General features: G+C 43.0%; 1 protein-coding gene across 1 annotated transcript in view; it reads right to left on the bottom strand.

The window, feature by feature from the left end:
• VPS26C (VPS26 endosomal protein sorting factor C) overlaps positions 1-6011 on the bottom strand; it is a 59996-nt gene extending 53985 nt beyond the window's left edge. Inside the window, exon 1 of the mRNA XM_078854585.1 lies at positions 5923-6011. Within this exon, the coding sequence (XP_078710711.1) occupies positions 5923-5979 (57 nt within the window). The 5' untranslated portion in view covers positions 5980-6011. The remainder of the gene's footprint in view (positions 1-5922) is intronic.
• Positions 6012-17485: the final 11474 nt, after the last annotated feature.

Raw genomic sequence — 17485 nt, 5'->3', positions numbered from 1 at the left:
GTCAGTACTAAACAGAAATTGGGTCACAAGTCTGATGTAATAAAGGTTTAGAGAAAGGAATTGCAGTAGCAATTCAGGGATCACAGCATGAGAAGCTGAAGCACAGGAAGCCAGAAGTGGACCTGCAGGAATTAAGAAACGTAGCTATCGTAGGAAGTGCTGGTATAATTGGGCAGTGAAGAAAAACTGATCTAACAGAGTAGAAACACTCAGAAACAGCTGTTTGCTGCTGCTGGCGGGTTTAGTCTGCAGCTGTTTGCTAGGGAGATCCCGTCCAAATGCACACGAGTGCTATGGCTCTACCCAGTCATCATAATATAGCATCAAATATGTCATCTTATTCAGCAACTCTCTCATTACTAGAAAAAAAGAAAAGGAGGACTTGTGGCACTTTAGAGACTAACCAATTTATTTGAGCATAAGCTTTCGTGAACTACAGCTCACTTCATCGGATGCATTCAGTGAAAAATGCTACAGCTCACTTCATCGGATGCATTCATTTTCCACTGAATGCATCCGATGAAGTGAGCTGTAGCTCACGAAAGCTTATGCTCAGATAAATTGGTTAGTCTCTAAAGTGCCACAAGTCCTCCTTTTCTTTTTGCAGATACAGACTTAACACAGCTGCTACTCTGAAACCTCTCATTACTAGGCTGCTCAAGGGCTCACCCAAAAGGTCCCACCCTAGCCTCAGGGAAGTTCACAATCTGCTGAATTCCAGTCTCAGAGGTCCATGACTTTCTGGGACTATTTCTCACTACAAGACTGACTGAAAATTCTTTCGGTCTTTCGCTCCTTGGATTGTTCCCTTTGTCTATAGGGCCTTTATTGACTAAGGAAGCCAGAACTGCTTGCCTGTTCCTTAGTCCATCCCCCTTTCTCGGTATTTTCCCTGCCAGGAGCTTTCACCACAAACTAGCAAAGTGATTTTTTGTTCCATCTGCCCTAAAGAGCTCGTTATTCCAGACCAACACCTTGTGGCAACAGGCAGACAGTTTTTATTAGTGTGCAAATCCTTAGCCATACTCTTACTTTCCCCAAATATACCCTGTTATTGGAGCTACTGTTGTTAGATTCAGACTTAGAGGACATTTCATTTCTTTCTTCTCCAAAGCACACACTTTGGGGATTTTATTATGTCAAAACACCTTCCTGTCCTCTCTGTCTACTCACACTTCTTGCTGAGTGCTTGTCCTTGCTATGCAAGTCAGCATAGAAAGGGCATTTTCTGTGCTGAAATTCATTTTGTCACTTCACTGACTGACTGAGTGCTGGAGCATGTAATTTGCATGCACCAGTACAACTTTGTGTAGAAAAAAATATTTTTTTCTACACAAAGAAATATTTATCAGTGTATTTTTTGCTAGGAGTTACATACTCTTATGCTTGCATTGACACATTAATCTCCAGAAACATATCTGAAAAGGTTCAAATGGTGGCTAAATTAGAATGATGGTTCGGTAACTAAGTTAGTGTCTGAATCGGAACCGAACTGGACACTTAGGAAATACCTATGAACCCAAACCAGAATGGAACCAAAATTTTTAATATTTCAACGCCCTGGTTTCATCTGCCTATCTGATACCTACCCTGTAAGGACTGTCTTTTTTGTTACTTGTCTAGCATGATGATCCTCAATGGGGGATTCTAGGTGTTAAAGGAATATATATAAAAAATAAATAGATAAAATAAAATAAATAATGGAACTGTGACCTCCTTTTGAATTGCATAATTGATACATGGTAGCTGCTAATGAAAAAAGGATCATATACTCAGTGTAGGAATTGTTCCAATCATTTTAAGAGTTCCCTTTTTTGAGATGAATTTTGAGGTGTATTTGAGAGAGCAGAAATTGAATGTCACAACACTGGACCAAAGCGAGGGTAGTGCTAAGCACCTGTAACTCCCTTTGAATTCAATATGAAAGGTATCTTTTATGGTTATGCCCAACGTTGCCAAAAAGACAATGAAAAGATTCCAGAAACAAGAGAAATATACAAGAAAAGGAAACTTAAGTAATGGACTTTAGGTCTTCCCAAAAGAAAGTAGGATGTCAAGCAACACTGGTTCACTGGAACCAACTTCAGAATGAAGAGCCCACTCTAGCAAAATAAAACAGCAAATCAAAAAGCTCAGTAAGACATTATTTCTGAACCGTAGCCTATACGAAAGCCGTATATATAGTACATTAGTGTAAAAAAACCCAAAGTTTTCACACTTAGATGCTATAACGCCTAGTGCATTAGTGTAACATGCGCAAAGTCTACAGTTAAGATTACCTATAGTCTATACCTATAAAATTTCACCTATAATCCCCTATTTTCAGTTACTTATAACTTTAACCATTTAGGCTGAGAATCTCAATGCCAGTTCTCTGCTTCAGGCTGAGATTTTCCAGCCATTTTCAGCAAAACAGTTCAACCTTGTCTGATAATGAGGTTAGGGGAAAATAAGGAGTTTTTCCAACGTTCAAAAAATATTTTCCAACAGTTTCTTTTAGGAGCTTTAGCGCTTTCAGAGTGTTGCACAGGAACTTGATGTTTACCAGGGCAGTGCTCAGGTTAGAACTACTTTTTGCTGTCCCCATGAAAAACCAACCCAGAACTGGAAAAATTAAGATACAGTTTTTAAAAGTCTTTTTGTTTGTTTTTGCAAATGTTCAGTGGAACATGTCTGAGGCTTTCAACTAAAAATCTCTGAACATTCCATCTACATTGAGCATGCCCCAACCCCAAAGATCTTTAATATGCTGGCAACCCTGACATGTCCAAAGGCACAGACTACAACTTCAGAGAGGGGAAGGGCTTAGTAGCAGCTGCTGCCCTTTTCAACTAGGGGAAGGCAAGGGCTAAAGTAAGTGGGACAAGAATTCCCCCACATTTTCCCTCCCTCCACTACTTAGCTGGCATAAGTAGTGCTCCTCTTCCTGTTTCATTCTGCTTTAACCATTGGGGAAAGGTGTGATCAGTACCAGGAAGGAATCATGAGTCTCAGATCTTCCACTGACTGGTGTTAATAATTTGGTGCACTTTACAGCTTTCATAATTGAGCAAAGCCTCATTCCCTTACCTTAGGTTGATACTTGCATGCCTCCTAACAGTGGGTAGATCTACACGGAGATAAAAAAAAACCCCACAGCACTGAGTCTCAGAGCCCAGGTCAGCCGACTTGGTCTCACAGGGCTTGGTCTGTGGGTCTACAAACCTGCAGTGTAGACATTCAGAGCTCAGGATGCAGCCTAAACTCAAGACCCTCCTCTTCATCGGGTCTCAGAGCCCAGGCCCCAATCAGAGCCCCAACATCTACACTACAATTTTATAGCCTTTCAGCCCGAGCCCCACAAGCCCAAGTCAGCTGTCCCAGGTCAGCCACGGGTCTTTTATTGCAGCGTAGACATATCCTGAGAGGTAGGACAAAGTTGCTTCTGGCAGAATTGGGAACAGATTCTGAAGGCCAGATTTTGTGCTGCATCGCAGATGGCACAGCACTGAAGTCAGAGCCAGAGGAAGGTGGTGATGGGAGAGGTAGCTTTAAGCTACCTTTATGCTTCTGATAGTCTAGATTGTTCTGAAATCCAGTAATGCCCCCAGAATAAATTAGAGTGATCTCTGGAGCTGTTCCAACTTAAGGCATCCTTATCCAGGTATCTATGGGCATCTCTACAGCCCAAAACTGCCAAAGCATTCTATTCTTCTACCAATCCCTTCCACCTCCAGCATGGCCCTATTCAGATATAAACTTTGCACAGGATGGACTGTGATTGAGGCAGAGGGTTGCAAGAAGAGAAAGATGTTCCCTTGCATTTAAAACACTGGAATGCGAGGCAAAATAACGGGGTTCTACCGGTGGCTCTGCCGCAGAATTCCTATGCGATACAGAGCAAGTTTATAATAATAGATATGCATAAGGGTGCCCAGTTCAGGTAGCCCAAGGAATCTTCATACTGTCATTTCCTAACTTTGAAGTGCTTGACGTTGCAACCTTGTTATTTTAACATAGTTTTTATATATAATTATATTAGTGATAAAAATATGCAGCAAGCTGTAATGGTTAATTAAGGCATTAATATATTTGCCTAAAATCCAAACGCAGTTTCAATTGGATTTGGTAATTTGTTTTCCCCATCTTAACTACTGTGTAATATTGCCACCTGCAGTTACATAGCTAGACAGCACCACTTGGGTGCAACATGAGCATTCGTAGGTGAAGGCATTCCTATACAAGTACTGTTTGTGAAAGCATATTTTGGGATTCTGTGGAATGAAAGGTGCTATAAATAAAAGACATTATTACCACTGGCTAATGTCAGTGTAAAGTGTGGTGACAAGTGACTTTCTAAAAAAAGAACAGAAAACCTACACCATGCAAGTAACTCCCATGATTAATTAAAACAGATTTATTTTTAACTTACTGACTATTCCTAGGGATACCTGATCAAAGATGCATACACTATCTCTAGTACAGCACTCAGCGAACTAAATAGTTCTTTCAACATTGTGTTCTCAGATCATTCTGCTCTCCTGTCTAGTCAGGGTACTAAAGGTAACTTTGTTGAATACATTTCCTTTAATCTCTTTAAAGTGGCAACATACAAACACAGCCAGACCCTTAATTTAAAAAAAACAAAAAACAAACAAAAAAAAACCCTGATTTGTTCTTTATAAGCAAGAACGAATCCCTAGCTCAGTGGTTTGAGCATTAGCCTGCTAAACCCAGAGTTGTGAGTTCAATCCTTGAGGGGGCCATGTAGGGATCTGGGGCAAAAATTAGGGATTGGTCCTCTTTTAAAGCAGGGGGTTGGACTAGATGACCTCTAGAGGTCCCTTCCAACCCTAATATTCTATTATAATGATTTAAATGCAATTACTGACTGCTTCAGCTAAAACTGATCAGCAATGAAACATCAAGTAAGCATTCTTAACTGTTTTTGGTTCAATGTAGCTGCAGAGACTAAGACTAAGTGCTGTCAATGGTTCTGGACTGGAGAACCCTCACCTCAAATTAGTCACCAGTGTCCCTGCACAAAAAAAGGAAATACACTACCCCGAACAACAAAAGCCACATTTACATTCCATGCTCCCTGTCACAACCTTCAACAAAGCTGTTACTTGTTTTCCAATTCAAAAGTCTGTGGTATATAAAAAAAAAATTAAGTTTGGGGACAGCATAAACATAAATATAATTTAATATCAAAATAATTGACAGTAGGTCAGCGAGTCCGAGGGGACTGTGGGAGGGGAATAACCGAGTGTATAAATCGGAGGTCTGATGTGCCATGTAAACTGCAAGGTTTCAGAGTGTCATCTTTCCGAAAAGATCAGTATAATGCAGGATTTCCACATAGGCACCTGTTCATTTTGCAACGGATAAAAGGTGGGATAGGCTAGAAGGGTGGAAGTTTGTTATTTAAGACATCGCAAGAGAGCAAACCCATTCCATTTTCCGCGGGCGGCCGGGCGGGGGGAAGCGGAAATCAGAAGGCAGGTGCTCCGTCACCCGTTACTTGCCCGATGGCTGGTAAGACGCCGGGAAGGTACAGGACCAGTCCCCTCTACCGGCGAGGGACAGGCAGGCGGCGCCCCAGACCCGCGGCCAGGCAGCGCCGGGAACCGGCCCCCCAGGCGGCCAGGGAGAGAGGAGCTGGGCGGGCGCAGCGCGGGCTTGCATCAAGCCGGGGAGGGGGGACCCCAGCTGGGCCGGGCGAGGCGTTTGGATTCCGGCCCCGGCCCGCGCTTCACCCTGGGGCTGGAGCAGGGGCGGGAGGCGCCAGAGACCCGCAGCCCCGCCCCGGGGCTCCGCGACCCCCCGCCCCCGCGAGCACGGTCCCCGGCCTCCTCGGGGCTCGACGGTTACCGGGGCGGACAACGGCCCCCCCTCCGGAGCCAGCGCGGGCAGCGGCAGCGCGCCGGGCCCCGCACTCACCCCGCAGAGATAGACCTTGTTGGCCCGTTTGAGCTTGATGTCCAGAGCGGCCCCCATCGCTCCGCTTCCCAGCCCCGCCCCCTGCCCGTCCAGTCACGTGACCGCCCACGTGCTCCGGGCGCGGGACTCCTGGCTTGTGTCCTCCCACCCTGTGGGGCGCGCCATTTACATCCGGGTCATCAGCGCCCCCCCATGCCATTTATAGCCCTAGCTAATGGCATCCTTATACAACATGGCTCTGCCCGTTCCCTGGTAGTCATAGCAACGGTGGAACTAGCCGCGGCGGGACCCTCGCCCTCTGTTCCCTACATCACAAGGGGGGCGGAGACGAGCAGGCGTCTACCAGACGGCGGACTACAGTTACCAGCATGCAGCGCGGCCCGAGGGGACTGAAACCTTCAGCGTGTCACCCCAAGCCGCAGCGGTGCATGCTGGGAGCTGTAGTGCTGGGGCCGCGTTGCGTGCCGGGTGGTGGTGGGGCTAGGTCAGCCTGGGCTGGCTGTGCAGAGGCCGGGCCCGGGCGCTCGGCTACGGAGTCGGACGTAGGGTGGGGCCTGTCCTTGTTGGCGGGGGAGGCGTCGGGGCCCGGGCCCTGCTGCTGAGGGAGTCGCGGGCGGCTGCGAAGCCTGGGGCGGGGGTGGCCTGGAACTGCTGCGGCCCCCCGGGAGGGAAGAGATCAGGGGGACGTAGCAGAGGCGGCCGCGTCTTCCTCCGGCCCTGCGGAAACCCCCCCGAGGCCGCGGCCTCGTTCAGCCTGTCCCTGAAAGCGGGGCCCGCCTGCCCCGCCCCGAGCAGCGCCGGCGCCCGCTGGGCTCGGCGGAGTTGCCTCGGGCCGGGGGGGGGAAGGGAGCGCGGCCGCGCAGGCGGGTGTTTGGCTACGAGGTGCCCTGTGCTCAGGCTACAAGGCCTGGTGCACAGTCGCTGCCTGCGGCTTAACTGCGGGGCGTGTGTTTTTCTCACGTGAGGCTTTGCTGTGCTGTAGAAGAGAAGCTCAACTCGACAAGTCGGTGGAAAGGAGACAGCAGGCCCCTTCCATGTCTGCTCAGTTGTGGTCAAATATTTTGACCATTTTCTCTTTTGCCTTTGCACTTGACTGTCTCATGCATCAACTCGCCTTTCAGGGCTGCGTCAGAAGGATAAATCTGGGCTCTTGAGTCTGGTGGATGGGGGGAATTAGACACAGGAATCCTTAACATATATATATATATTTTTATGTAGTCTTAAAGTTTGTTAATGCTTTATATTTAAAAGTATAAAATAAATACTGCACATTGCACTTAGCACATTTTGCCTATCTCAAAACTATTTACTACTTTAATGCATTTAACTTCACAATATTCTGTGAAGTGTGGGATGTGTTATCCCTGTCTTCTTACAAATAAACGGAGGCAAAGAGATTAAATACCTGATCCAGCAGGTTTTCAGTGCCATCTGTGTGGTACTGAGAAACCTCCATTGCTTCCCTGGGAGCAGAAGGTAGTCACCAGCTCAGGAGGCGCTCAGCATCTTGCAGAATCAAACCCAGAGGCTACGTCTACAGTACAGACCGTACAGTGGTACAGCTTTACTGCCGCAGGTGTGCCTCTGTAAGGTTTCCTGTGTAGCTGCTTTATGACGGAGAGAGCTCTCCCACTGGCATAATTAAACCACCCCCAATGAGCGGCAGTAGTTATGTAAGTGGGAGTTGCTCTCCCACCGACATAGCTCTGTTCACACAGGTGCTTTTGTCAGTGAAACTCATGTTGGTCAGTGGTGGGGGGTTTTCCCCTCATGCCCTGACCAACAAAAGTTTTGTTGACAAAACTGCTAGCGTAGACAAAAGGCTAAGTGTAAAATCCCTAATTGATCAGGATGTGCCCTTAAATGCCTTACCAAAATCTCCCAGGAAATCTGTACCTGTACTGAAGTACAATAGAACACAGGTCTCCTGAGTCTCAATTCTGAACCTTAACTGTTGTTCTTCCTCCCAGGCAAAACATATTTGTTGAACATTTAGTTGAAATATTACAAGCACAAATCTCATGATGATTCACAGACCAACTGTAACCAGGTTCAATTGCATTTTAAATGGTGATAGGTTTTCTGCCTTAAAACATATATGTGTAATGTGCTCAAGTTGTGTGGAAGAAATTAAACTCTGCATTTTCCAACTTGTGTGTCTGTTGCATCAACATTTTTAATTTTCTTGAGAAAGGTGTACATTATACTTATTTCAGCCATTTCTTTCTAATTCAGAAAAAGTAATTTATGCCTTATTGTGAATTACATACATGTTGATTTAGAGCTTTTATGAAGAATCCATCTTTTGGTTATCCAAATCTCACTCTAAGAAAATTATTATTCTTATATAAACATTTTTTTCCTACTTTCATATTAAATGCGTCCTTGATCACAATTATAGTGTTATGGTAACTAATATATTAAATGACAATGTAAACAATGGGGCAGATATTTAAAATTAATGAGGGGAACAGTGAAGTAGTATTAACTTTAAACTTGGTGCTTGCTACAGACAGCCAAGTGCATTATAAGCTGAGTACATCTCATGAACAGGTGAAGCAAGTGTTTCTGATGACAATTTTGGGATCATAATGTATTTGTCACAAAGTGTACTGGTCTTACATTTAAATGTTTTCTTTACCTTAAATGCCATAGAAAAAGAAAAGTTAAGCAGGGATAGGAGGTGGCTTGATAGGCTGATATATTGTGCGGTTTAGCTTGAATGTGTCTCAGAGATGTTGGCTCATCTGTAACAGATTTTGGAGAGGTTTATCCAATCTTCCACCATATGATACCTTTCATGTGCTTCGGCTGTTTGCTTTGCTAATCAACCAGTTATTTCAGGTCCCTGTCCAGAAAAATGTCTCCATAATTTGGTCCTATGGAATTTTTGTGTGGTAGCTTTTTTTTTTTTTAAAGTATTCCTAATCTAATAACTCTCTGGAATGTTTCTCTGCCTAAAAAATCTGTGGGTGACCCAATTTGGATGGTCTCAGGGGACTGTTATTTAGGCGCACAATGGGCTCTTGAAGTTCTAGTGCTTAAGGCATGTTTGCTGACTGCAGGTGGGAAACAAATTTTAATATTTCTTCATTTATAATAGATTAGACAAGTCTGTAAAATGATAGAAAGAATGAACCTTTCAAGAACTTCAAAATCTTGTGTATTTTAATTGTATTGCCTAGTATAAGCAACTCTTTCTCTTCAAAAGCGTTGTGTAGATATTTTTAAATAATTCTAGAAATAAATTGTCCTCAGAATCTCAGAGCTAAACAGCATTAAGCTACTGTCCATGTTGGAAATATTGGACCCTAGCAACAGCTTGCAGTGACATCATTTGTGGGGCAAGAACAGTGCCTCCAGCAGTGATGGGAGAGTGCACACCTAAGTAGCATATACTATAGCATTTTACATGAAGCAATGTGTGCCACACCAAATCCACATCTAGTTCCACTAACTGGTGTGGAAGGAGGCTGGACTTCTCCAAAGAAATTACACATATCAAACACAGGAATGGTGTGGTACCACTAGGATACGAGGGAGTGAAAGGAGCAAAGACTTGATCCTGTAGCACTAACCTCTATAACAGTTTTTCTGTTGACTTCAGCAGGTACATGGCTCAGTTGAGGATAAGGACATTGTAGAGAAGCTAAATGAATGAGCAGAAATAAAAATTAAAATGAACATAAGAGAGGGACAAAACATCACAGCATCCATAAAATAAAATCATCTTTCTACAATATAGAATACTTTTGAGTGTGTCAACTGAAGAGTATAAATTATTTGGACTTTCAAAAAGCTTTTCCTAGAGTCACTACACAAGAGGCTGTTAAGGGTACTAAATAGGGAGTGACAGGTAAAATACTGTCATTGATTAGAAACTGTCTGACAGGCAGAAAGTGAAGTGTAGAAATACAAACTGTTGCTAAATTTTCATCATGGCAAAAGTTTAACAGTGGGGTGCTCAGGTTCCATACCAGGACCAGTACTAGTTAATATATTTATAAATTTTCTGGGAAAAAGGGGATACACAGTGAAGTGGCAAAATCTGCAGACTTGCCAGATAAGAGGGAACATGATAGAGGTATAATAAACATAGAGAAGGTAAATTCATCATAAGCTGCTGTTGAGTAAGGTGACTTCTCTTGGTTTTTTGGCTTTGATAAGTACCTAGACTTCCAGCCACCTTAAGTCTAGGCACATTTTACAGGTGGGGAACTAAACCAGAGAGAGGCTAAGTAACTTGTTAAAAAATCAGACGGGAAGTTTATGAGAGAGCAGGGACTTGAACCTAGGGTCCCTACATCTTAGGCCTGTGCACAAACCTCTCATCCATCCTTCTCCAGAATGTAAGTTGTGCACTGCTATTTAATATTCTTTATAAAACAAGTACAAATAAATTGAAATGCAGCACTTCTAATCTGGCCTCTTGCTCCTCAAAAATTTCCTCTTGAGGTTCTGGGGCTCTGGACATAGAGGCTGCAGGACATCGTCTTATTAGCTGAAAGTAGGAGATGTGAAGCATGGTGCCTGTATGCTGCCCATGGATCCCAGTATAGCCACTGGGGTGGGGGGAAGGGTATGGGGGGCGGTACCCACAGCTGGTCATATCAAGAGGGCTGAGAGTTAGACTGATGGTGTGACTGGGAAGGCCCTGGTTGGTGTAGAGATGGGCCATGATGTGTGGGTAGTGAGAGGACATCATCCTGGTCACTATTTGAATCCTTGCTGGAAAGCTGTGGAGCTCATAAAGAGACTGGAAGCAAACACCCCATTGCTTGTGGTGATTCTGGGAATCAAGAAGTGCTCGGTACCGGGACCTTCATACCGAGTAGCGGGGACTCTGGAGTCTCAGCCACCATGAAACCTCTGGAAAAACAAAAGTCTTGCGGTACCACAGTGATCAGTACCATCAGGGCTTGTTGGTGCTGACTCGCTGGTGCTGAGAAAATTGGCACAGATCTTGACAAAGATGGTTGGTCTGATTAGGGTTGTCTGGAAACAGTCGGTAGCAGTGGTTTATGTGCCAGTACCTCCTTCGCAGAGATGGTATGGTCTGCGCTTTTGCCTTTGTCAGGCAGTGCTGCTGCTTCAGAGCCTGCACGCTTAGGGGCCGTAGGGCTTATAGGCGGTGTCTGCAACATATGACCTATGGGTATCATGCTTTGGAATCATCAGTGCCTCTGGTGCTGAGGTGACTGATCTCCTCTGGCTGGTCTGGGGCTGAGTTTGAGGACTTGCAGCCCTCTTCTTTGAGACCTTGCACTGGGAGTCAGAAGATTTCCCCCTTGGCTCGCTGTCCTTAGAAGTAGAAGGCTCCGGGGATGGTCTGCATCATGGAATGGATTCTGGACCAGGGTCAGATGCTGGTTTAAGAGCATCCTCCATAAGGATGAATTTCAGCTTTAACTCCCCGTTTTGGGGGATCTAGCCTACAATTGTTGGCAGAAGGTGCACTTCTGCAGAATGTGAGCCTCTCCAAGGCACTGGACACAGCAGGAATGCCTGTCCGTTACCGGTATTGCCACTCTGCAGGAGAGGCACCTTTTAAAACCGGAGAACGGGTCATGTCCCTTATTGGGGGTGATCCCCAGAGGAGAGGAAAAGAAAGAGGAGAAGGAAAAAAGTTACGTTTTGTTTTGTTTTTTAACTGGGAAAAAACCTAAGAAAAATCTAATGGAAATAATAGCTAAAACAAAACCTAGCTCTAAGGTAAGGGAAAGGGGATTGCTATTCACTCTGTCTCAGGCTGGGGGCGGTTGAGAAGGAACTGAGGGTGGTTCGCCCATGCAGCGCTAATTAGCCTTGAGGCAGAACACAAGGGAGGGAGAGTGTATGTGTGGTCTGAACAGATACTGCTACCAAAGATCTCCGATGAGAGGTGCAGGGATGCAGACATACCTACAGTGTAGCACCTATAGGATGAAGAAGAAATTACGATTGTTTGCACTATAAATATCTTTGTGTTATGTTATATGGGAGCTGATCCTCAGTTGATTCAGATAGGCTGGTGTGTACATTGTTTCCTTTGGGGGAAAGCAAACCTGCTATTTCTGTGAGTAGCCAGCTGGATATCGCAGGGGAACACTTCAAAGAGGCTCAGGACTGGGGTGCACCTCTAGTTAATTTGCAAGGCAAAGTAAGGGCTGGAATAGCCCTGAGGAAATTGTTTGGGTGACTAACAAATTGTAGGTGTCAAGGACACATCAGCAAGTTTCTCTCTTGGTGGAGCCAGAAGGGGTAACTGGACACTATGAGAACCCTCAAAATTGCATAGAATAAAAAACATCTCCTAAATAAAGGATAGAAACCCTCCTGTGTCAGGGTATAACTTAATCATTAACAAATGGCAGATTCAGGAATAAAAATTTTCCTGTTGGCAGGGTATTCCATAACTGTCCACTATAGGGTTTCATGTAACTTCCACTGAAGCACCTTGTAGTGGTCTCTGTCAGAGAGGGCAGAATACTAGACTAAACAGAGTGACTACTAATCTGATTTAGTATGGCAATCCATATGTTCCTGTGTTCTTAATCTTTATGCTTAATAGTTTTTCTCCAATTGGTAGAACAAATATCTGACATGACCAAATTTTCTCAGGAAAGGGGGAAGCACCTGATCCTCAATGTTTCAGTATTGATCTAGCATTTTAAATCAGGTCTCCATATAATCAACAGGTTTTGCACAACAAAGTTTCAAATTGGCATTAAAAGAGCCTCATATGCAACATAAAAAAATTAAATATTTTTTAAAATTATATCCTAGACTGAGGAAAGAAAGAAAAAGTCCAGGAATGAAATTGATACTCACATTTTTTAATCAGATAAAAATAATTTCTGAGACTCTAAATCTAAAATTAAATCCCATAGATTAGTTTGTATCCACTGTTATTCCCTTCTGCTAAATCTAGGGAATGTACAAATAGGCATGTAATTTGAAGTATGTGAGGGACTGGATATTTACAACTCCCCTCATCTGATTGGCAGACTATGGAGACAGATGAGATAGCACCCACCTCTTTTTTTGCTTTCTTGTTGTTAGACCAAAATAAAACTAAATAACTTGACACTCAAAATAACTTTTTCCTTTGGCATATAATCCAAATATGGCACGAGGTGATGAAGTATCATAAAATATTGATTGACTCTACCAGTTTGTAATACCTGAAACCTCTCTTTAGGTTGGAATGATGGTATTTTAAAAATGGAATGAGGGAAGATATTGAAATCATTGCTGACTTGCGCATGTGTGTACATGTGTGTGTACATGTATGTACACACAAATCAGCAATGATTTCAATACTTGCCTTCATTCCATTTTTAAAATACCATCATTCCAGCCTGAAGAGAGATTTCAGTTATTACAAAACAGTAGACCATATACACACACCACACAAAAGGTGGTTTTGGCTCTTATCAAGAGATGCATAACAGTATTTCTGAGATACTTTTAAAAGATAATATTTATTAGTCTGTTGCAGTTTCAACAGATTTAGGGCTAGATCCTCAGCTGCAGTTGAGCAGTGCTTGGCACAACTGAGAAGGGGAATGGTGCGTGAATTCTTTAAGGGCTAAGTTAGGCAGATTTGCACTGCCAGATGGTGTAAGGCAGCCATAGTACAAGGCAGGATATGGCCTTTAAATGTAGTCTATTGCACTCTAGAGAAATCTGGCTGTCACCTCTCACAACAAAAATGGGCCACTTAGCCAGTTTCTTTCTTCAAGTTACAGTATAGATATCTTTTTTCCTATGTGTATTCTGCAAAGAGAACATTCGGGGCGGGGGAGAATAAAAGCAAAGTCAATAAATAAATTGAAGGTAACAATATAAAGGATGGTATGGAATGATTCATAGACTGGGAGGATATTGGGAGTAAAGGCAGTGACTTACTGCAGTGTTTCCGAAATGGTGGGTCCCGATTCACCAGTGGGTCCCAGGAAGGTTCATATCCAGGGCCTGATTAACCCGTCATTGGGCCCTGACCTAGGCAAACATACACTCCTGGCCAGGCCAAACCTGGATGCGCTACAACCCTATACACTATGTCACAATGCCTGGAATAAGGAGCCAGCCTGCAGGGACGTAAGCTGGTTATGCAGGGTAAGCGTGAGGCAAGCTTGCTCTCCAGCCCCCTCCAGCTTCCTCAGCTGGGACAGAGGGTGCATATAGGTAATGGTGGGATACAAAAAAAGACAAAATGCAGTTGGTTGTTGCCTTAGTAAAAACTTTGGGACCCACTGCCCTAAGGAAGGGAAAAGTTTAGGCTGCAGAAGGTAATCTGGGGCACTAGGCACAGTATGACATAGGGCCTTGTGTAGCCTTAGCTCCACTTAGAGTTGTGGTGGCAGAAGGAACCCCTATCAACCTAGAGAGGAAGGACCAGTGGCATGGGGCCCTTTTTCCCCAAAACCAGGAGCGGTAACAGAGGCCACCTCCTCTCAGGAGCAGCAAGTCAGAGGCATGGGGCTCCCACTCTCCTTACCTCAGCACCTGGGTTGTATCTGTCCAGATCAGTGGGACAGGCCTGCTGCTGCACTCTTCCCCTCCTGCCACACACACAGTTCTATGCTGGGGTGATATTTATGGGGCTCCACAGAGCAATCATCTCTTGTTCCAGCCTATCGTGGTGGTGGATCATGATGGTAGTTATGTAAGTTGAGGTTTCTGGGCACTACAAAAGGAGGTACATGTAGCTATGGCACCTTTACTACAGATATTGGAATGATCATAGAATATCAGGGTTGGAAGGGACCTCAGGAGGTCATCTAGTCCAACCCCCTGCTCAAAGCAGGGCCAATCCCCAATTTTTACCCTGATCCCTAAATGGCCCCCTCAAGGATTGAACTCACAACCCCGGGTTTAGCAGGTCAATGCTCAAACCACTGAGCTATCCCTCCCCCCTAGTGTACAGAATGATGTACAGAATAGTCCTCAAAAAGGTAGGGATCAGGCTGGATGAGTCAAGTGGTCTCTTCTGTTCCTACCTCCTATGGTTATTAATCAGGTAAAGCACAATCTATCTATCTATCTACCACTGAATAGGAATGATTTTTAGGAAAATTACTTCAGCTAATGACTAGTGGCCTGATTATTAGATGTTCTGAATCCCCGCCATTTCAGTTGAAGTTAGTAGGAGTCATGGGTGCTCAGCACACCTGGAAATTGGGTGCTAGATTAGCTCAGCAAAGTTGTGGAATTTCAGTAACATGGTGTACTTAAAAATCTATATTCCATATCCAATTGAGAGCAAAATAAGGAAATGAAAAGTTTTGCCTGTTCAACATATATCATGGTTAGGTTGGATCTAGACTACAGCCGGATTTTATCAACAGCCAAGTGCATACAGGGGCCATGCACATGGAGTGAGAGCAGGCAACCCACAACTTTAAGAGACCTGAAAGAGAGAGAGTTAAAAATATACATTTAAAGTAAATTATATGCCAAATGCTTGTCTTAGCTTTGCTATTTGAGACATTCAGCATACGTCTACAGCGGTGAATGGGATTAGTTAAGGTTGCAATATAGTATCCAGTCTAACCTCCCTTTTTCGTGACTTACAAAAAATTCATTTGAACTGGAACTTTCCATGCTTGGTCTCAGCCCAAAAGGTGAATGTTGTTGGAAAATTTGAGAAAAATGAGTTATTTTTAAATTATATAATGATGGAAAATACATTTTCCCACTATGTTTCAACTGAAATGTCCTGCTATCATAACTCAAAAGCTGAAAGTTGGCTTGTTGGGTCATTAAGGAAGGAAAAATAATCCAAGTTTGAAGAAAATCAATTCAAGGTTTTTTGAGGTACAAACAGTTAAAACTGAAATGTTCATATTCATGTAGTAAAACATTTTCTATTAATTTTTTTAGGTTGATATATAGCTAAAGTTGTTTAGAATGGGTGGATACTGAACCACTTCAGTTTTTAAGTACCCTTAATGCCTTAACCTTCCTCAAAACCACATTAACAATGGGTTGAGGTAAAGAGCTTTTGGTACTAACTGTGCATAAAAAAGTTTAATGCAATGAACATCTCTGCTCCAAGCACTAATTCATTGCGTGAGCATTACCTGAGCTGCTACCACAGACTTCTTGGTCCAAGTTCCCACTTCTCTCTCAAGCATGTGCGGGAACCAGAAAGGGTACAGGATTTAGAAGGGAAAACAATGAGGTTTGACAGGTCCAGGAACAGGACTTCACGAGCATAAAAGCTACAGGTTTTATTTGTGCACTCGCCATCACAAGGTATGTGAAACAAGGATCCACACAGGACAAAGAAAGTAGAAGGTTTGGAAAGAATCATGAATAATGTGTTAATTTTTTTCTCAAAATAAGCAAACTGTACTATATTTTAAACGTGCAATCTAATCATGGAGTCATGAGGCATTAAAAGAAAATATACAGTGTTTTGTGAGTCCTACTATTGGTTGGGCATTTGACTGGTCCAAAAATAATTGGTCAAACATTGGTAATATATTGTCAAATAATGTTACAAATAGTCAAATATTTTAAAGCACAAATTTAGGAGAACAGCAACAACAGTAACAGAAATTAGAAAAGAACATGGCAGATATTGAGTCATCTCGACTCAATATTCATCAGATGAACAGGAAAAAGGCAATAGTGATTAATTTAATGATGATACAGATGAAGCAGTTAAAACTGATAAAGAAAAAAAGATAATGAAAAGCAAGATACTTGCAGAGTTGGCCTGTTGCCTACTTAGCATAAGTGCATTTAAATTACTTTATTATTATTATTATTTATTATTATTATATTTAATTATTAATAATACCTTTTTAGCAATGTTAGGTTAGCATTTAAATGTGAATGTTATTCAAGACTGAACTGTTATAAAAGAAAAATGAAACAAAACAGAAATAAAATAAACATAGCAACTATAAAAGAAAAAAGATTTTGAAATGCACTTATGCTAGATAGACAACAAGCCAGCTCTTGAAGCATCTTGCTTTTCATTATCTTCTTTTTCTTTATCAGCTTCAGCTGCTTCATCTATATCTTTGTTGTCGACATCAATCAATCAATCATCATCAAATTAATCCGTATCTCCTTCCTCTTCATCTGATGAATATTGAGTCACTTCTTCATGTGCCATTTTCTCCTCTAATCTTAAATTGTGATACACTGTCCTCAGTTTTTCAGCAGTGGAGGTCTTCAGTCTATTTCTCCAAACCAACCAGTTTTGTTCCCCACATGCAGAAGTACATGGAAGTGTTAAAATAAGTTCTGCCACTATAGCTAGTGTTCACAACCTTCTCCACCATGATGAAGGAGCAAGCTGTTTCGATTCAGCTGCTGGGACTGAACTGCACATTGTTTTACGACTGAGCGGGCTGCTTCTTGTTTTATAATTTGCTACCTCCATTAGAATGGTTTATTCATTTATATAATCTTTAAAATTTACAACAGCCACTATGAGGTTAGAAGCTGAATCAAATTCATCATCAGAAAGGCTTTGGACCTGGAATCATGGATCAAAAAGGTAGGCACCATTATGTGCGGGCATGATCATTGGATTTTTCTGTGCTATTAATTATCTATTATC

Source organism: Lepidochelys kempii, chromosome 1 (genome assembly GCF_965140285.1).
Source record: "Lepidochelys kempii isolate rLepKem1 chromosome 1, rLepKem1.hap1, whole genome shotgun sequence".
Lineage (NCBI taxonomy): Eukaryota > Metazoa > Chordata > Testudines > Cheloniidae > Lepidochelys > Lepidochelys kempii.
Note: the sequence above shows the minus strand (reverse complement) of the source record. Positions and strands in the feature narration are given on the sequence as shown.